The sequence below is a fragment of the Zootoca vivipara genome, chromosome 8 (genome assembly GCF_963506605.1).
Source record: "Zootoca vivipara chromosome 8, rZooViv1.1, whole genome shotgun sequence".
Classification (NCBI taxonomy): domain Eukaryota; kingdom Metazoa; phylum Chordata; class Lepidosauria; order Squamata; family Lacertidae; genus Zootoca; species Zootoca vivipara.
The window spans coordinates 17,496,195-17,518,427 of NC_083283.1; the positions used below are offsets into that span (position 1 = coordinate 17,496,195).

A 22,233-nucleotide genomic window follows, 5' to 3' on the forward strand; every position below is an offset into this window, starting at 1 on the left:
TTGTGCTGCATTGTGACAGGGGAAAAGTGGGGATGCTGATGCGAGCTTTAAGTGTAATGGGCAGAGTGGTAAATCTTTGCCTTAAAAAACAGTGTATCAAAATATCTTGTAACTATATTGTTAGTTGTTCCATGCTGCCCAACCTTGTTGTTGTTGTTGTTGTTGTTGTTGTTGTTACAGATTCTTCTTCTGAATAGTAATACAGTATAACCATTAAAATCCTCAAGAAAACTGGTTGCATGTTTGGTAAATGGCATTATATATATACTGCAACTGCTTGGAGGAAATCGGCCTTAGATAAGACTCAGTTGTTAGTTTTTGTTTAAGATTTTGTGCTCTCATTTTGTATTTTTATGTTGTGAACCTCCCTGTGATCTTTGGATGAAGGGCAGTATACAAATTTCAACAACAACAACAACAACAACAACAACAACAACAACAACAACAACAACAACACAGTCATACCTCGGTTTAAGTACGCCTCAGTTTGAGTACTTTCGGTTTAAGTACTGTACTCCACGGACCGTCTGGAACGGATTAATCCACTTTCCATTACTTTCAATGGGAAAGTTTGTTTCAGGTTAAGTACACTTCAGGTTAAGTACAGACTTCCAGAACCAATTACACTCATACTTCAGGTTAAGTAAGTACACTTCAGGTTGAGTACTCCGCGGACCTATCTGGAACTGATTAATCCACTTTCCATTACTTTCAATGGGAAAGTTCGCTTCAGGTTAAGTACACTTCAGGTTAAGTACAGACTTCCAGAACCAATTACACTCATACTTCAGGTTAAGTATGCTTCAGGTTGAGTACTCCGCGGACCTGTCTGGAACGGATTAATCCACTTTCCATTACTTTCAATGGGAAAGTTTGTTTCAGGTTAAGTACGCTTCAGTTTAAGTACTCCACGGACTGTCTGGAACGGATTAATCCACTTTCCATTACTTTCAATGGGAAATTTGCTTCAGGTTAAGTACGCTTCAGGTTAAGTACAGACTTCCGGAACCAATTGTGTACTTAAACCGAGGTACCACTGTATGTGCCTATAGATTTTTCCTGAAACAGCAACAGAGTCCCCAGAAACCCAATATCTTGGTTTGCTATGTGTAGTGATCTCAGTTTCTGTTAGGAATTCATGTTTCAAGTTCTGACCATTAATTACAAAAAATGCCTGTTTTCAGACATAATTTAGTAATCAGCATGTACTGGTAGTCATCAGGATGTATTGGATTGAGTGTGTACCAGATTTTAGTTTTGGTAGTGGCTTAGTTACGATCATGCACAAATTGCACATGCCCTATTTTGTAGGAAAGATGAATGCACAAATGCCATGTTTTATTTATTTTCCCAAATATTGGGAAAAATCCATAACCCCAGCAAGTGAAGGTCAAAGGGCTGTGAGAAGGGTAATTAATTTGTAATTTCACTAGTGTTACATTAAAACGATGTACACATCATTACAACATTATATATTGCAAAGCTTTCTTCAAAAAATCATTTTTGTTATGAATAAATTTAGCCACAATCAGAAATGGTACTGTCGAGTATTAGGAAGTGCCTAATCTTCACAGTTTGAAATACTTGTAGTTATGATTGTATTTTAGATTCATAAAAGCCTAATAAAGCTTCACGGTCTGATGGCTCAGCTGCCTTGCAGTGGGAGGGAAACTTCAGACATAGATGTTCATCATTTGATGATTGCAACATAATGTTATGACTTGCAGGTGTGAAAGAGCCATTACAGATGTATCATGTCAGGCATAATGATTTTCAGTTCACATACAGTATATGCTATCAGTTGATGTACATACATGGATGTATAAACCAACCCTGAGTCAAACCTTTCTGATCGGAACTGGATGCACATTTGACGGGGTCTCCAGCAAAGTGCCATCTCATTCAACATCAATGATGCCTTCATTGTGCTTGCCCGTGATGGACAGAAGCAGTATTGTAATCTGCAGTATTGTAATTCTCTCCTGAGAAATCTCTATGTGGGACAAGAAGCTACAGTTAGAACTGGATATGGAACAACTGATTGGTTCAAAATTGGGAACGGAGTACGACAAGGTTGTATATTGTCTCCCTGCTTATTTAACTTATATGCAGAATTCATCATGCGAAAGGCTGGACTAGATGAATCCCAAGCCGGAATTAAGATTGCCGGAAGAAATATCAACAACCTCAGATATGCAGATGACACAACCTTGATGGCAGAAAGCGAGGAGGAATTAAAGAACCTTTTAATGAGGGTGAAAGAGGAGAGCGCAAAATATGGTCTGAAGCTCAACATCAAAAAAACCAAGATCATGGCCACTGGTCCCATCACCTCCTGGCAAATTGAAGGGGAAGAAATAGAGGCAGTGAGAGATTTCACCTTCTTGGGCTCCTTGATCACTGCAGATGGTGACAGCAGTCCCGAAATTAAAAGACGCCTGCTTCTTGGGATAAAAGCAATGACAAACCTAGACAGCATCTTAAAAAGCAGAGACATCACCTTGCCGACAAAGGTCCGTATAGTTAAAGCTATGGTTTTCCCAGTAGTGATGTATGGAAGTGAGAGCTGGACCATAAAGAAGGCTGATCGCCGAAGAATTGATGCTTTTGAATTATGGTGCTGGAGGAGACTCTTGAGAGTCCCATGGACTGCTAGAAGATCAAACCTATCCATTCTTAAGGAAATCAGCCCTGAGTGCTCCCTGGAAGGACAGATCGTGAAGCTGAGGCTCCAATACTTTGGCCACCTCATGAGAAGAGAAGACTCCCTGGAAAAGACCCTGATGTTGGGAAAGATTGAGGGCACTAGGAGAAGGGGACGACAGAGGACAAGTGTTCTCGAAGCTACGAACATGAGTTTGACTAAACTGCGGGAGGCAGTGCAAGACAGGAGTGCCTGGCGTGCTCTGGTCCATGGGGTCACGAAGAGTCGGACACGACTAAACGACTAAACAACAACAATCTGCAGTGAGGTGGCCAGGGACGTCTTGCCCATTAGGTCAAGTGGCATGGTGAACCAGGGTGCCAAGTTCACGCCCAGTTCTAGAGAGCGCCTGGGAAGAGGCGGAGGCTGGACACAGCGCCTCCCGGCACCAGCTCACTGCCCTCTGTGCCCAAGCAGAAGCTGGAGATGAGCCTAGCGGCGGCCTAAGTCTGCAGCAACAGTAGCAGCAGGAGGAGAGGGGGCGGTGGCCGTGATGACCCCGCCATCCACTCCTGATCGCTCACTGCCTCGCATGCACATCATTTTCTCTCTCTCGCGCGGCGACAACAACGCCTCCCCTGTGGCTTGCGGATGCTTTGGCCTTCTCCTTGAGGGAGCTGCTCAGCCCGCATGCCACTTTTGGCCTCGGCGAGGCGCAGTTGCTCGAATGAAGTGTGCGCGTCCCCAAAGCAGCGTGTGGCTCCGGCTTTCTGGCAGGGAAAGGGGGGCGGGGCGCTGGAGCGATCTCTGGACCATGGCGCTGGATAGTCTTAAGATGGCCCTGGAGGTGGCTGTGATGTTCCTGTCACTTTAAGTTCGCCACTGTACTCCAAATGAAACATCACATAAGGTCATTGTGTGTGGGGGGGGGGTATCAATAGCTGGTGCCTTGGAGACACCTGCAACACAAGGTAGAATCTGAGTTGAGAATGAGTAGCCCATTGAGCATGATTTAGGTTAGATGTAAGTACCCATGAATCCTCAATAGCTATCAGAACATGTCTGGATATGTCTGGTCCTGATGCTAGTTCTTGCTTTGTTAGTTAATTGGAGCTGCTCAGAAGCTGTTACCCATTTTACAATTTGATTTTAAGATTTTGTTTGTGTGGTAACCATAATTAAGGACCCCTGGACGGTTAAGTCCAGTCAAAGGTGACTATAGGGTTGAAGTGCTCATCTTGCTTCAGGGTGAGGGAGCTGGCATTTGTCCACAGACAGCTTTCCGGGTCATGTGGCCAGCCTGACTAAACTGCTTCTGGGGCAATGGAACACCGTGACAAAATCTAGAGCCCATGGAAATTCTGTTTACCTTCCTGCCATAGTGGTGCCTATTTATTTACTTGCACTGGTGTGCTTTCGAACTGCTAGGTTCACAGGAGCTAGGACAGAGCAACGGGAGCTCACCCCATCGCGGGGATTTGAACTCCCGACCTTCTGATCAGCAAGCCGAATAGGCTCAGTGGGTTAGACCACAGTGCCACCCACATCCCATAAGTAACTGTTTGAAGCTACAAACCTAAACTCACATGCCTGGAAATGAGTACCACAGAACAAGCATAGCATGGATACTGATACCTCAAGGCAGGCAGATAAATTGGTGATGGTGTTTAAAAAGCTAACATGCTGTGGTGACTAGAATGCTGAGAAATATGTGCATGTTTAAAATGGGATTTTTGTGTATTACCTCTCAATCAACTATAACTGCAAAACCTGAATTTGCCAGTATGTGACTGAATCACACATGGACGTGCCCTGAGATGATAAGAAAACAAGTTAAGTTGCTCTCTGGTTATCTCCATTTGTGTGTGTGTGTGTGTGTGTATATATATATATATATATATATATATATATATATATATATATATATGCGCAAATATACATACATACATACATACATACATACATACATGTGCTTTTTTCCAACCAATTTTAACATAGGTTGGAAAAAAGTAATATGGGAAGTAAGCCCAAACTGGAAGTTATGTGAAAATAAACTTGGGCAAGGAAAGAGAAGTGAGATAGATCTTATTACGCCGGAAATAAAGGGCAAGAGATTGAAATGGTGGGTTACAGGTGGGGGAATATGAGCATACATGGGAGGCAAATTTCAGGGTAGGAAAAATGCATTTATAATTTCATATAGAGAGGGGAGGCACTTGTCTTGTTTTATGTCAGAGTATACATGTATAGGATTACACTACAACTTATCTTAATGTCCTTTCCACCATGTTGTGTCTGTATAGCATTAATGAAATAACTAATGCTTGCTCTGCAAATGGTTGGTGTCACAGCTCTATTTCTTGACTTCAAGTAAGCTATTTAATGAAGGCTCTTGTCTACGTAAAACGTTTTAGTTTTAAGGAAATAAATCATTCCAATCACAAATTCTAAATTGCCACCTAATCCTTTAATAAATACATTCAGTATACCACCAGCTTAGAACATTAAAAAAAATAATAATACTTGTGGTGAGTAATCAGCTATAATTTAGCACAACCATTTTTGTTGTGGGATCTGCTTTCTAATAAATTGTAATAGAAGTGTAACCTGTCAATTTAACGATAGGATTTCATTAAAATGTATTATGTCATAAATATATTCCGTGTCTCCTTACTTGGGAGTAATCAGTCATCCTGATTCCAAATAAAGTTGAAGTATATTAATATCAGCAGCCTAAACAGGACACATTTTCCTTCTTCGTGTTCTCAAATCCCTCTTCTCTCTCAAACTAGATGCATACCCAAGTACTGTATAAAAAGGGCCTAGCTATTGATCCTAAGGCTCACCTCTCCATTGCATGCTCATCTAATGACTGGACATTAAATAAGCCCTTATTCACTAAATAAAGGCTTCTAAATAGCGTCACATAACATTCAACACTCTGCTTTCCAACAGAGACCATTCGCCTGCCCAACTGCAAGTCATTGAAAAAAAATTAGGGGTGTTTAGGTTTATGTGCAGCTCCCATAAATGAACTTTAAATGTGAAATTTCAAATGAGTTAAAAGCTTTGTGCTGCATTCTGCATACCGGTAGATAGATATAGCCTTAAAATGTTTAACAACTATATTCTAATTTGATGGCTCGGGCTTATAGAAGACACATTAAGAATGTTAATATATGCAAAGTTTTTAGAGAGTCTCAAACCACCATATTCCATGAAAGCCTAAATAATAAAAGCAATGCACCCAACAATCATTTCAGCTTTCATAAAACAAAACGTAATTGATTCCTTTGGTTTTATAGAAATTATATATGCAAATTTGTTTATTTAACTAAAGGGGAACACATTTTCTGTTTGTTGGATGATATATTTGCATTTTGCTTTTGTTTATTTCCCAATATGGATAATATCTTGGTTTTCAATTAATCTGAGTAATTAATTACTTTTTGTTTGTTTAAAGTGGTGCTTATTTACATATGTTCTACTGTTTAGAGAGTACATAAACAGCTACTGAGACTGATTTAATATCTCAATCTGACTTTTGTGAAAATATGTGTAGAGTAGAAAGTACCGTAACTGGGATTGTGTATATTACACAATAAACCTTAATATGAAAAGTTACTGATTTTCTGAATACTGATTTAAAATTATTTCTTTGGGTTCATATGTAAAGTCCTGTAGTGATTTAAAACTCTAGTTTGGGATGTTGCAACCCATGGCGCTGATTGCCTTCTAGCTTTCAGTTATTTCAGTCAGTGCATTTCAGCATACAGTTTGAATCAATTTTCTGTAGCGACTGAAAGAATGACCTTTCTGATCTTACTGTCAGTTTGGGGCTGTGTCCAAGCTCAGATCTAATGTGGGTGCTGCTTTTTACACCTCTTAAAGATCAGATAATGAGGACAAGATTTAGTGGTAGTAATATGTATCCCAGGACAGTCCAGATTTTGGTGGACTCCAAATCCCATCAGCTCCAACCAGCATGGCCAATGGGTTAGAGATAGTGTGATCTGTAGTCCAACAAATAAAGTGTCACAGGTTCCCATGCCTGCTGTAGATAATATTTTGTTTATTCTCCAGGATTTCCATTATGTGGAAAGCCTTACAGCAATGATCTGTGGGCTCTCTCCCCACCAATATAGGTAACATAACTTGACGAGTACAAAAGCCCTAGTCTAAAAATATGAATACATACATACATACATTATGTGCATTATATCAAAATTGTTATAGGACTTATCAGGTTACAGTCAGTTGTCTCTAAGCTATCACTGATACCCTCCAACAACTTGAACCATTTCATTTTCAGTTTAACACCTGGCTAGTTTTAGATTTTATGGCAAGGAGTTAATTAAAGATTATGTTTTGTACCTTCAAAAATCATTTTAGGAATGCTGCCAGAGTTCTTTGTGCCACAATTTAGTGTTGTGAATTATTTGGCCTGGGTAATGGAGCAACATGATGCTAGACATGTATATTATACCAATCTTATGGTCCTGGGGACTCTGCCCTTGGAGGGTGCTCTGACCGTGGTACTGGATGAGTTTTGTGGGTGGGTGGAGGAGCCTTTGGATCCACTGGATCCAAATTCTTCATATTCCCTCAGCATGGCCTTAGAAAAGTGAAAGTATGGCAATCCCATTATGGGAGGGGAAATCTGGAAAAGAGAACTAGAAGAACACTTTAGCTCTCTATATCAGACAAACAGGCCAAAGGATAAATGGACATAAATCTGACACCAGGAATCACAAGACAGAGAAACCAGTAGGAGAACACTTTAATCTCCCAGTACATTCTATACAAGATCTCAAAGTAGCTGTCTTATTACAAAAGAATTTCAGAAATAGGCTGGAAAGAGAAGTTGCTGAACTGCAATTTATCACCAAACTGAAAACCACAGAGAAACCTGGTTTAAATAAAGACATTGGATTCTTAATCTCATTATACATGATAAAGCTATCTTTAGCCATCTCACCCATGGCTTTTCCTGTGGGACCAATTTGCAGTCGTAAACGGTCATAAATTCTTCCTGCAAGACCAAATGCGGTCATAAACAGTCCGGTTTCCCACCACCCTTTTGAGTGGTGCCCCTCCCCACCCTCTCACTATATGTGGGGAATCTGGTGAATTCTGTTTCAGTGTATCTGAAGAAGTGTGCATGTACACGAAAGCTCATACCAATGACAAACGTACAGGAAGAAGAATTTTTTTAATTTTATTTTGTTTCGACTACACCAGACCAACACGGCTCCCTACCCGTAATTAGAAGAACACTGTTAATTAAAACACATACACCTGCACAAAAAAATATTAAAATACTTATATACCACTTTTGTGGACAAACCACCCACCCCCAAGCTGTTTGCAACAATAAAAAATAAGTATAAAAAACTGATTATTACTAAAGCAGAGAATAAAATGGACTTAAAACTACACATTACTTAGGAGTCCTTTGAGACTGACAAGCCTTTGGATTTGTTTCTTCTTCCTCCTGGGATTCTCACTCACCTGCCCACTTTGTGTTTGTCTCCCAGCTTGCTTTCTAATTTAGAAGTGTGTTCCAGGTTCTCTCGTAGGAATACTGGTCTCTGAACAAAACCAGGAAACTATCCTAGTGTTTCTAAGTTGGCATCCTCATGCCTCTGAGGCTTCCTTGTCCTGTCCCTCTAGCATATGCAACTTGGAAGTGAAGCTCAGGCTTGTGATATGGAAGTAAACCCCATTGAATTCAATACTGTCGATTGCTTGATTGACTGTGAATAATGACAGGTTATAATTGCAGCTGTCATGTTATATCTGCATTTCATTTTTTTCATTTTTTTGTGAGAATAAACAGCTCCCCCCCCATGTATGAATTCTCGATATGTTTTTACATGCATGAGCTTCTGCAAACAAAGTATGCTTAAAAACAAAAATGTTATAGTTTCCACTACTGATGCGTAATAAAATTCTTGACTCTGACACCTTCGTTTAACTTCAGGTAAAACTTCTGGCCCTAGGGGTTCTATTGTACTGCAAGAAAGGGGTAAATCATTGCCCCATATTCTTCCATTATTTTCTTTCTTGGACAAATGACTTGTTTATATAAATAAAATATGAGAGTCTGAAAAACATGTGGATTCCATGCTGATAAAGTAATATAAATGTAGATGCTTTAAGTACATGTTTTATTTTTCCTCCCTAGGTTATCCAGATTAATTTTGAAGAATTTGATCTGGAGATTGGCTATGACACACTAACAATTGGTGATGGAGGAGAAGTGGGTGATCCCAGAACTGTCCTTCAAGTGTAAGTCACCTTAATTCCCAACCCAATGGTTTAATATTTTGCTCATCTTCTATATACAAAGGAGTCACTTGTTGCAATATATCAAATTAATTTCTGTAAAGCCGGTGTTAGCTACTCTACTTACCTTCCTGCCATTTCATATGGATTTTAAGATTACGTCATTTGTAGTCCATAGAAAGGCAGCCAAAATGGCACAGAGTAATGTCATTACTCCTGTGATGTATTTTGTGTTGAGTAAAGTCTGGACAACATGTTAGTTTTTCTGCACTACCTTTGTCAGATCACATTTTTTCTGAAAAAGAGAAAATTCTAAAATACTAGTTGCTTTGTTTTGCTTTCTTGAAATGTTTTTTCCCCCCTGTGGGATTGTGATATGGTACGATTGGAGACAATACTTTTAAAAATAACATGACTTAAAGAAAAATGCATACTTTATCTCCCTTCTTTGCTGATTCTGCCCCTCCCCCCTGGTCTGGCATGCTTTTTGCTGCTTCATATATCAAAAAAGCCAAGTGATTTTGGATGTGGAGTGGGAGAATGAAAGAAGTGAATACATTTTTGTATGGTATGGAGAAAGTAGATAGAAGTTTTTCTCCCTCTCTCAAAATATGAGAACTAGGGGTCATCAAGTGAAACAGAATATTCAGGAGTTCCAGGAAATGCAAAATGAAGTACCGTACTTTTCCATGTATAAGACTAGGGTGTTTTTTTATTATGCTAAAAAGTGGGGGTCGCCTTATACATGGATAGTGCATAGGGTGGACGTTTGATTAATTGCTGCCATGGCTGCCAGTGGTTATTGGCCGTGTTATTGAGTGCTACGTCAATGGCTGGTGTTGATTGGCTGACGCTGCAGCAATTTGGTGAGCAATTGGCAGCTTCTGCTGGCGAGGGGACAGATGAGAGGTGGATTTTGCAATGCAATCCCCCTTTAAAAAAAAGCTCAACAACCCTGGGCAATCCTCCCCAAAAATCTCAACAAATCTGTGCCATCTCCCCCCATTTTCTTAAACTTGAGTCCCCCCAAATAGGCGGCATCTTATACATGGGGGTGTCTTATACATGAAAAAATATGGTACCTACTCACATAGCACAATCTTAAACAATGGCATTTGAAGTCACAGGTTGTAGTGATGGCCACTGAGTTATACTGATGATGACCAACTTGGGTGGCTTTAAAAGTGAACTAAGCAAGTTCCTGGAAGATAAGGCTATCCATGACTTTTAATGATAATGGTCATTTACTACATCTATGCAGTAGGCAAGATGCCTTTTTTTACTTCCAGTTGCTGGAGAGCATGGCTGAGGAGACTTCTTTTCCGCTCATGTGCTGCTTGTGGGTTTCCATCAGATACCTGGTTGGTAACCGTGGGGACAGGATGATGATCTAACAGGGATCTCCTTGGGTTCTCATGAATTTCGTTTAGCTGATCTGCAACATCAGTACTTAATATCTTGGGCTGTAGGCAAAGAAGATTTCAGGATAAAGTTGTTAATGAATGACAGGTGATATTGAAACGTATCATTCATTTGGCAATGGAATTTCAGTTTCAAACCACAATCCTAAATCCCACCAACTCCCAATAGAATTTTCTCTTCTGTATTTGATAGTGAAGTGGGATGTGGGAAGATAAGCTACGATGCAGAAGATTTTTTTTTCTTCTTTAAGGATTTTGATTTGCTAAAAAATGAGCTATTGGTCACAGTACGCCAAGTGTTTGCTATGCTTAGTTCCTAGGGCTGGATTGAGGAGTTGTTAGAAATAAATGAGTGTTATTTACGCCGTGGCTTTTTGAAGAAATCTTCTTACAAGCTTGGTAATGTGCATGGCTTGTTTTTGACTGTTATAGTTGAGTGTAGGTTATATTATAACTTTCAAATAAAGAAATTCCCTAAACTATATTATCTTTAAAGTGGGAGTGTGGTACACAAAAATTATCTACAAAGGCTGCTTCCTATAGTCATGCCTTGCAATTTTGAGAATTCTGTCTGTCTATTTATTTCTAGGATTTCTTGTGCATCTGAAACTCATATTTATTCTGTTCTGTACCATTCTAAATGCAAATGAAAAAATGTCTGTGTGTGGCCTCCTTAACCTTTCCACATACACCCATTGTATGCCAGCTGGAAATTGTACTAATGCTTATGAACTAGATATTGTTGAAATCTTTTACAATTTCAAAAGGGATAAAATGCATGTGGGGTACGTATTAGCTAATATTCTGCAAAAAGTCTAGATCGGGATTAGAATGTGGCCATCCAGACCTCTGTATGTATCCCTCATGACTTTCCCTAGAGGACTTTGCCTCCTCTTCTCAGGTCAATCCCCTCACTGATTGCTTTCGCCTGGCTGGAATGTGTTCTTGAACTACCGGTATGTATGATAACATCTCTTGCTTGCCTGGACGGAGAGGGCTTTGTGTGTGTGCATGTCTGAAATGTAGCTTACTGTACAAATGTGAGAGTCACAACGGTTGCTCCATGTATTTTTGTCTCTGGCCCTTCCCACTTTATATCTCTAGCTTCGCCCATCAGCCCTTGGAAGGATGCTCAAGAAGGAATGCCGTCCTTGAACTGGGAGCTTCCCCAACCCCTCTCTAGATCAATAAAATCAATTATTAATACAGCAAAGGTTTCCATAATTGTATGACCTCTTCTTGAAGTAGTTGTGAGAGTTGGTCAGTCTTCTATTGCTCAGGCTTAGTCTTTGTGTTCTGTCTATTGTGCATTTATCCTCTTTTACAATAAGGTTTACCGTAAAAGGGGAAACCATGACTACGCATAATTAGCTAAAGCTGTTCCTCTTTCTTTCTTTATTACTATCAAACTTTATTTCAGTCACAGGCAAGCATAACTTTATTACATAAGAGTTCCTCTAATTTTCTATCAAAATTCTTAAAAGAAGACAATGGAAGTCAAATATTATGCTGCTGGTATTTATATTACAACTATAGCAATATGTATATATAATTCTAGCATTGTGCTTGTAGCAATGACTCTGTTTCCACACTGGGTTTGTTTTCTGTACACATATAAGGTTTCCCTTTTTCTTCTTCAATTCTCTTTATAAACACTGCAAGGATTCAGATTCTGATGGGGGAAGGGAAATGCCTCATTAATTATATTGTCCATTACCCCACCTTTTCCCCAGACTGGGGTGGAATCTAGACACATATAAAAAACCACCGAGGAAATGCTTTTTTTAAAAAAAGTTTTGGAAAATATATTGAATTGGCCATAAGCTCATCATTGCCATCTGGTTTGTATAATGCACTTAAAATGAACTAAAAACGTTAAATTTGCAGCTGTATAGCTGAGTCCTGGGTCTAACGGCACATAAAAAATACTAAACATAGATAAAATACAAAAAGCTAAAAACACAAAAAGATAAGAATTTTAAATCAATTTAAATGTAATAGAACTAGAACACTATACAGTACAAACGGTTTATTAAAATACAGACAATAAAAACAAATGGAGCTGCTTTTATGATTTCATATCCCAAAATGCATCAAGTTAAGCATATATATACTGTGTGTGTAATCATAGTGTAAACTTGATCATTTCAGAATCAGTTTTGTCCTATTTACTGATTTCCCCTCCAGCCCTCACCCCCAAATATGAATCATTCCTCACATGTTTGGTCTACTTTAAGATTCTAATGTTTTGTAGCGACCCATCCAATGCAAGACAAACATTAAATAAGACTGATGAAATTACAGTGTTTTCTTACAAATGCAAATGAACACTCCATTATTTTTCTTATCATCACATTACTTCAAGTTGTCAGGAGCTTCAGAGTAAAGTTACTACTACATTATAATAAAGACGATGTAGTGGGCGAAGATGTGCTAATAATTTGCTGGAAATCTTTTCCAATTTACACAGCTGTCAGCCTGAGCGTGATTGTCTCAAGAGTTATTTCTTGTTCAAATTGACATCTTCAATCTGCTTTGCAATATTTATTCATATATATATATATATATATATATATATATATATATATATATATATGTGTGTGTGTGTGTGTGTGTGTGTGTGTGTGTGTGTGTGTGTGTGTGTCTAATATGTGTTTGAATTCAGGCAAGTGCATTGACTAGAACAGTGGTTCTTTGAAAAATACAATTTGATACACCAGCTATCTGCCAAACAGCAATGAAAGTAAACTAACATGTCACCATCCAGGAAACAGCCATGACCCCTCCTCCTCCAGGGAGCTTCTCACACTTGATGTCTCTTCAGACAGACAAGACACTTCCTACCAGAGTGATAAGCAAACAGCTAAGTGGTGATAATTTCAGAAAACCTCTGTCTCCATTGATTGTTACTGCTTTCGTGACCCATTTGCTTTTAGTAATTAACAAAACACATGGAACAACCAGCTTTAAAGAAAGAACAACTTTCTTATCGAATGCTTCCAAAGTTGCCTCGCTGCCAAGAATCATACAGCAAATGTTATGCCTCCCAAAGTGTCCTTTTCATAAATGTTTCCTATCATAGGGAAGTCAGAAAAGCACTCACCCAGGGGGATTACTACCTGCCATGTGGCATCTTGTGATGTACTTAAGCTTATTTTCAGTCTGGGAAACAGACTGTGCTATAGCACCAAGCTAAGGACCCTTTCTGTGCTAAGAAAGATTGTCTATAATAATTATGTATAATTGGTTATTGCAATTAGGTGCTATCAGCATGGTAATTTTGGTAATGCTGATATGTACTAATGGTGGAACATCTGCTTTGCATGCAGAACATCCCACCCCAGTTCAGTCCTTGGAAGCAGGGCTGGCTCACCCACGAGGCAATCAATGTGACAGGATCCACTGGGACAGGAGATCCAGCCCCCAATGAATACACTGATGGAATCTACACACATATTAAAAACGCTGTGAAAATGCTTAAAAAAAAAAGTTTTGAGAAATACATTGAATTTTGCATAGCTCACTGTCGCCATCTAGTGTCACAGTTGTATATTGCACTTTACAACACATTTAAAAGGCTTTATTGGCAGCTGTGTAGCTGTGTCCACTGTCTGCTGCAACAGCTGTGGCACACTCCTTAGAAGCTGGACCAGATGCCTCCTCAGCAGCCCCCCCCCCCCGCTGCCTCTACAGGGGCCTCTGGCAAATAGGAGGCACGGCTGGTATCCTCCCACTGTTGCTCCCAATGTAGATCTTGATTCCCCCCTTGTTCCTGATGTAGATCTTCACTCACTCCTTCTTCCCTGCTATGGGAGACTCCATTTTGTGGTTCACCTCAGATACCTGGCTGACATCCTGGAGAGCCAATGTCAAAACTGAGCTAGATGGATCAATATTCTGACTCCATATGAAGCAGCTTCTCATGTTCCAAACATGTGTTCTGATGCTAGAAGCACTGTATTAATCTCTCCGCAACATGCTGCACCTGTGAATAGCGAATTGACTATAGATGCTCTAATTAAATGAAAACTCTCTGATCTACTATGAATATATAAGAGCAGGAATCTTTTAATGCAGGCATCCCCAAACTGCGGCCCTCCAGATGTTTTGGCCTACAACTCCCATGATCCCTAGCTAACAGGACCAGTGGTCAGGGATGATGGGAATTGTAGTCCAAAACATCTGGAGGGCCGAAGTTTGGGGATGCCTGTTTTAATGTTTCTACCTGGGAATATGTATCAAGATTTTGAAAACAGAATATGTGAAATATATGAAAGAGAATCTAAGATGATCAGGGAAGTGTATTGAGACAAATAATAATCTGCAACTCTGGAAGTCTTCAGCTGTGTTAATTCTGTTGTGCTCATATTACTGACAGCATAGATGAAGTCCATAGTACAGTCACAAAGCCCCCTCTCTTCTATAGATTGAATACCTTATGTTGTATTCCATTACTTTTGTTGTAAGTCAACTTCTGTGCTTTGAAGAAAGGTGGGGTATATATATATATTTTTATAAAAACTACTACTACAACAACAACAACGATGATGATGATGATGATGATGATGATGATAGGAGGAAAGCAAGAGGCACATCAGAGCTCTTCTTATATTGTACAAAAGAAGTCTGAATTAAGATATTAACTACACTAGGAATGCATTGCCTTTCATTACAGTTCAGTGGTTGGGCTGGCCCAGTGGCAGTAGTGCAGAACAAGCATTTAGATTGTGAGGCTGTTTTAGGCAGCCATAGCCCCCTAATGCCACAGGAGTGGGCAAGGCATAATCACAGCCCGGGTCGTCTTACCCATAGGCGCTAGGGGTGTAGGGCACCCGGGCACTGGGCTCTCAGGGGTGCCAGGCCGAGAGTCTGGGGCCCAAGAGCTGAGTCTGGGGGAAAGCCCACCTGTCGGTTGGAGCACTGCGGTCGGTTCTTCTGCTTTGAGCTGCTCTGCGCCATGAGCTCAGGGGCGACCGAGCCAGCGAGACGCTGAGGCAGCCAGCCAGCTCTGCCTTTCTGCATGCCTAGGACTGGGCAACCTGGGGGTCTTTGCGCCCCGGAGCTGCATATGCTTAAGACAGCCTATTGGAAAAAATATATATAATAAGGATACAGATGAAAATACAAACGATTGGGTTTCTTTAACTGAAAAACAATCTGACTCTAAAGAGACTTTAAACCAGGCATCCCCAAACTTCGGCCCTCCAGATGTTTTGGACTACAATTCCCATCATCCCTGACCACTGGTCCTGTTAGCTAGGGATCATGGGAGTTGTAGGCCAAAACATCTGGAGGGCCACAGTTTGGGGATGCCTGCTTTAAACTAAAGATAAATGCTTTCTCTCTTAGCAACCTTATCTACCCACATTCCAACCTTCAAACCATTCCAAACCTCCCACAAACTCCCACATAACTCCCATTAAACTACCCAAGAATTAACAGCAAACTAGTTTCATAACAAACTAGCTTTATAATTGGGAAAGGAGTACGACAAGGTTGTATATTCTCTCCCTGCTTATTTAACTTATATGCAGAATTCATCATGCGAAAGGCTGGACTAGATGAATCCCAAGCCGGAATTAAGATTGCCGGAAGAAATATCAACAACCTCAGATATGCAGATGACACAACCTTGATGGCAGAAAGTGAGGAGGAATTAAAGAACCTTTTAATGAGGGTGAAAGAGGAGAGCACAAAATATGGTCTGAAGCTCAACATCAAAAAAACCAAGATCATGGCCACTGCTCACCTCCTGGCAAATAGAAGGGGAAGAAACAGAGATTTTACTGTCTTGGGGTCCTTCATCACTGCAGATGGTGACAACAGTCACGAAATTAAAAGATGCCTGCTTCTTGGAAGAAAAGCAATGACAAACCTAGACAGCATCTTAAAAAGCAGAGACATCACCTTGCCGACAAAAGTCCGTATAGTTAAAGCTATGGTTTTCCCAGTATTGATGTATGGAAGTGAGAGCTGGACCATAAAGAAGGCTGATCGCCGAAGAATTGATTCTTTTGAATTATGGTGCTAGAGGAGACTCTTGAGAGTCTCATGGACTGCAAGAAGATCAAACCTATCCATTCTGAAGGAAATCAGCCCTGAGTGCTCACTGGGAGGACAGATCGTGAAGCTGAGGCTCCAATACTTTGGCCACCTCATGAGAAGAGAAGACTCCCTGGAAAAGACCTTGATGTTGGGAAAGATGGAGGGCACTAGGAGAAGGGGACGACAGAGTATGAGATGGTTGGACAGTGTTCTCGAAGCTACGAACATGAGTTTGACCAAACTGTGGGAGGCAGTGGAAGACAGGAGTGCCTGGCGTGCTATGGTCCATGGGGTCACGAAGAGTCGGACACGACTAAACGACAACAGCTTTATAACTAAACAATTCTCATACTAAGATTCAACTAAGGAATCTCTGAAACTGAGAGTCTCTCTTACTAAGATTCAACTTGGAATCTCTTAAAGTGAGAATTAAATCAAACTGAGAGATATTTAACCGAGAGATACATTCAACTGAGAGAGTGATCTATAAGAGATCTAACTAAGAGATGCAGAAGGCTTTCTGGCAGAGCCTTATATACAAGGAGAAGAGCCTACGCCTGTGAGCAATTAACAGAAATCACCGGCACCTGTTTCTCTTAAACAGACAGTATTTACATTAGACCGGCTCTAAAGTAACTTGACTATTCAAAAAATTCAACACAGCCCTGGTCACAGTTACAAAGGAACAATTTGGAGCCTTCACATCGCAGCTTATTCTATTCCCCAGTTTTCCTAACTGCTATTTACATGTGTGGTAAGGGTGAGGCAGCAGTGATGTTGTCCCAATGATGTTAATTGTTGTGTCACATCACACCCACTGGTATGAATGAAATTTAGCCTGACATCAGGGTGTTGTTGTTTAGTCGTTTAGTCGTGTCCGACTCTTCGTGACCCCATGGACCATAGCACGCCAGGCACTCCTGTCTTCCACTGCCTCCCGCAGTTTGGTCAAACTCATGTTCGTAGCTTCGAGAACACTGTCCAACCATCTTGTCCTCTGTCGTCCCCTTCTCCTAGTGACCTCAATCTTTCCCAACATCAGGGTCTTTTCCAAGGATTCTTCTCTTCTCATGAGGTGGCCAAAGTATTGGAGCCTCAGCTTCACGATCTGTCCTTCCAGTGAGCACTCAGGGCTGATTTCCTTAAGAATGGATAGGTTTGATCTTCTAGCAGTTCATGGGACTCTCAAGAGTCTCCTCCAGCACCATAATTCAAAAGCATCAATTCTTCGGCGATCAGCCTTCTTTATGGTCCAGCTCTCACTTCCATACATCACTACTGGGAAAACCATAGCTTTAACTATACGGACCTTTGTCGGCAAGGTGATGTCTCTGCTTTTTAAGATGCTGTCTAGGTTTGTCATTGCTTTTCTCCCAAGAAGCAGGCGTCTTTTAATTTCGTGACTGTTGTCACCATCTGCAGTGATCAAGGAGCCCAAGAAAGTAAAATCTCTCACTGCCTCCATTTCTTCCCCTTCTATTTGCCAGGAGGTGATGGGACCGGTGGCCATGATCTTGGTTTTTTTGATGTTGAGCTTCAGACCATATTTTGCGCTCTCCTCTTTCACCCTCATTAAAAGGTTCTTTAATTCCTCCTCGCTTTCTGCCATCAAGGTTGTGTCATCTGCATATCTGAGGTTGTTGATATTTCTTCCGGCAATCTTAATTCCGGCTTGGGATTCATATAGTCCAGCCTTTCGCATGATGAATTCTGCATATAAATTAAATAAGCAGGGAGACATCAGGGTATATTGTTCAAAAAGCCACATTTCCATAACGAAGCAGGTACTGCTGTGATTCCTCATCCCTGCCCTGTGGAGTGCATTTAGAAACCTTCCATCTGTTTTTTGCTGGAAGTTTCAATCACAAAGCCATTTCAGATCATAGATAAAATTCGCTTTTCAATAAACATTCCTCTATTAGGAATTCTGTTCCTGTTTGAGTCTGATGATTCAGTGGCGTCATGTTTGCTGCTTGACTATGTGTTCATTATCTTGACAGAAAAACCCTTTAACTATAGGACTTCTTAAAAAACACACAAAAAAACCACACCGTAATTGTGGAATCAATCTGAGGTTTAAGCAAAACAACAAATTGCATATATTTTGTCTCCTGCTGTCCAGCTAGACTGCCCTCTTTCCATCTCTTGTGGTTGGAACAGCATCCTAGAAGACTTTTATTTATTTATTTCTTACAATTTACACACAGCTTGATTGTAAAACAAACAAACAAACAAACAAACAAAAAACCCTCAAAGGGGTTTACAAAATTATTCCCTTCATATATCTTTGCAAACCTTGCCCCTTTGATGAAACCTTTGGTGCAATTCTGTTTGGCTATTGTAAGATCCTGATGCCTGATTATGTGAATTCCTCACCTCCAATCTCTGGCCCATAAAACAGCCCCCACTGTCCAGGAGTTCAGTGGAGTGTTTTCATGGATAGTGGGGGCTGCAGAGAGGAGGGAAAGAGTATGGCTTCATGAGCTGCCTTCAGAAGTGGAGCTGAAATCAAAGGGCTTTGTGAGAACAAGCAAATATACTGGTTAGTAGGAATGGGCAGGGACAGAGCCCAGAGGAGCACACTTGGCATGGTGGTGGCAGTTCCACCTTCTACCCTTGAGTATGTTGACCACCTTCAGGATGATAGCCCTCATAAGGTTGTCACCATCCTTCAGTGTTCAGTCTCATAAGAACCTACTGGAACAGGCAATGCCTCATCTAGTCCAACATCCCATTCTCACAGTGGCCAACCAGGTTCCTGTGGAAGCCTGCAAGCAGGACATGAGTGCAGTTTCCAGCAATTTGTTTTGAGAAGCCTCTGATAGTGGAGGTAGAACGTAGCCATTGTGCCTAGCAGCATCAATAGCCCTGTCCTCCATGAATTCATCCAATCCTTTTTAAAGCCATCCAAGTTGGTGGCCATCACTACTGCCTTGGGAAAAGTACTTTCTTTTATCTGTGCTGAATCTTGCCACGTTCAGCTTCATTGGATGCCCACAAGTTGTAGCATTATGGGAATTTCTTAGGTAATATTATGATAATATGAGAAAAATCCAGACATTACAATTTTATCATTAAAACTAGCTTTTACTTTTCAAATGAAACAGCTTTCTTTTTAACCCTAAGTGTCAATTGCAAGAATTACATAAAAATTATTATCATGCTGTTACTTAGCTGTACAGAGCTGAAAGATTTTCAATTGGTAGCATCTCTCCTGATGACTTTTTAAAATGCTGTGATGTTCTAGTCCCTTAGCGTGCTGTAATCAAGATCTCTTTCTTGCCTTTTTAATATCTCTTTATTTGAAGACAATTTCCAGCTAATGGGATTTTTATTTTGTTTATGATTAGGTTAACGGGAAGCTTCGTACCAGATTTAATTGTCAGCATGAACAATCAGATGTGGCTTCATCTTCAAACTGATGAAAGTGTGGGCTCAATTGGCTTCAAAGTTAACTACAAAGGTAACTATAAGCTATCAAAGATGTTCCTAAAAGGACCCACGTGTAATCCTTGGCTTTCAGTCTACAAAAGGAATACTAAAGAAAAGATTTCTACAATCTGAGGTGAAACCAGAGTATACTAAAGAAAGAAAATTGGGGAAGGCCCATTTTGCTTGTGTGTGTGTGTGTGTGTGTGTGTGTGTGTGTGTGTGTGGAGTTATACTTTATTATGTGTACATAATTTTCAAGGGCATCTTATTAAAAGTTGGTAGGAGTGGCTTCCTCTAATTTGACTATTCTGTCTGAAAAGCGTAGAAATGGGTCAGAATCTGAAAAGTTCTTGTCTGAAAAGGTTTTACTCTGGTGGTCTCAAATGGCTGAAGTAATAATAATGCTGCTCCTTCCTAATGTGTAGTTGTGGCGATCAGCCTAAAGTTAGTCAGTTTATTAAGGGTTAACCCCAATAGAACTGTTAGAACCCAGGGGGGAGGGCTCTGGCAGAGTATAAAAACCCCACCCCTGGAGTCAGTTAGTTAGTTGAAGGGAGTTGGTGTTGAGTTAGGAGTTGGTTGGTTATTTGCAGAGAGAGCTGGTTTAATATATTGAGGTGGAGAATAGGTGGTGATTTTAGTCAGACAGGATACAGAGTTGAGAGATTATTTACAAATATTTATTTAGTTGACTTTAGCGGTAATAGGCCGGTAATTTATAATTAGAGGTAATAGGCCAGTATAGGAACCATCTGAAATTTGGAACAACCAAAGATTTGTACTGCAACCATTAAGCTTATGAACACACAATAAAGCAACTTCATTTTATTTTACCTTATCCTGCTGATTCAGTGCTGAGGGCTGGAAGGTTCTTCCCAATAGTCTCCACAAGTCAGAGGTTGTCCACATTTGGCCTTTGTATATTAGGTTATGCTTGTGGAAGTTACCAGTGCCTAGCTAATAAAGTTGTATTTTCAAGGTTTTAGCCATGTTTGTTAGGTCTATCAATTCCAGTGGGCTTGCTCATTGAATGAATAACATGCAATACAACCTTCATTCTTTTTCTTTCTTTTTTATTGCGGGGTTAAACATGGTGTGAAAAGGAATGGCGTGTAAAGGACATGTGCAGAAATTCAGAGAGCATTTCTTTTGTGCTGTGAGATAAGTAAGTTCCAAAACAGGCCATGACATATATTGTTTTCTCCTAAAGAATGATCCATGAGCAGTGTGGTAAACATTATTTGAAATAAGACTATTGCTTCTCCATGGCATTTCTGTGAAGGCACTGAGAGAACAGTGGAAAGGGACTTCAGGGATTTCCTTGTAAACGGCTATGTGAATTATTGATCCTGTACAGTCTACCTGGTTATATTTCTCTCTCAGTTGCTAGAAGGTTATGGGTATAGAAATTTATCCTTTCTCAAAGTGTAAAAGCTATATGGATGACCGGTGACAAAATTTAAGTCAGGAACACAACTCTCAGAGCAGCCAGTCTTGAAAACAAGTTGGTGAATCAGGGGGACAATATTAAATACACTCCACTCCATCATTCCTTAAGAGAAGAAAGCTCTTTGTAGTTGTAAAGAAGGGATTGCTAGAGATGGGCTTGAATGCTGCTTCAGTCCCACTGCTCTACTAAGACTAGAATTTGGCAGGCCCTGGCCTCATGATTCTCAGCTTTTACTTTCTCTCTGCAAAGACATAGATACCATTCATGACCCAAAAATTCTTCATGATAAATTAATGGAATTTTATTTAGTCTATACAGTGGTACCTCGGTTTAAGAACACAATTGGTTCCGGAAGTCTGTACTTAAACTGAAGCATACTTAACCGGAAGCAAACTTTCCCACTGAAAGTAATGGAAAGTGGATTAATCCGTTCCAGACAGGTCTGCGGAGTACTCAACCTGAAGCGTACTTAACCTGAAGTATGAGTGTAATTGGTTCCGGAAGTCTGTACTTAACCTGAAGCATACTTAACCGGAAGCAAACTTTCCCACTGAAAGTAATGGAAAGTGGATTAATCCGTTCCAGACGGTCCGTGGAGTACTTAAACTGAAGCGTACTTAACCTGAAGCGAACTTTCCCATGGAAAGCAATGGAAAGTGGATTAATCTGTTCCAGATGGGTCCGCGGAGTACTCAACCTGAAGCGTCCTTAACCTGAGGTTTGAGTGTAATTGGTTCCGGAAGTCCGTACTTAACCTGAAGCGTACTTAACCTGAAGCGAACTTCCCCATTGAAAGTAATGGAAAGTGGATTGATCTGTTCCAGATAGGTCCGCGGAGTACTTAAACTGAAAATACTAAAACTCAGGTATACTTAAACTGAGGTATGACTGTACAGTGTTTTGTTACACCTCTTTCAGGATTTAAAATCATTTGCATGTGCAATGCAGAGCAG

At 40.4% G+C, this 22,233-nt stretch overlaps 1 protein-coding gene across 1 annotated transcript in view; it reads left to right on the forward strand.

Annotated features, from left to right (window-relative positions):
* Positions 1-22,233, forward strand: part of CSMD3 (CUB and Sushi multiple domains 3) — a 584,303-nt gene that overhangs the window by 342,630 nt on the left and 219,440 nt on the right. The window contains exons 12-13 of the mRNA XM_060277658.1: positions 8,832-8,935; positions 19,749-19,861. Coding sequence (XP_060133641.1) covers positions 8,832-8,935; positions 19,749-19,861 — 217 coding nt within the window. The remainder of the gene's footprint in view (positions 1-8,831; positions 8,936-19,748; positions 19,862-22,233) is intronic.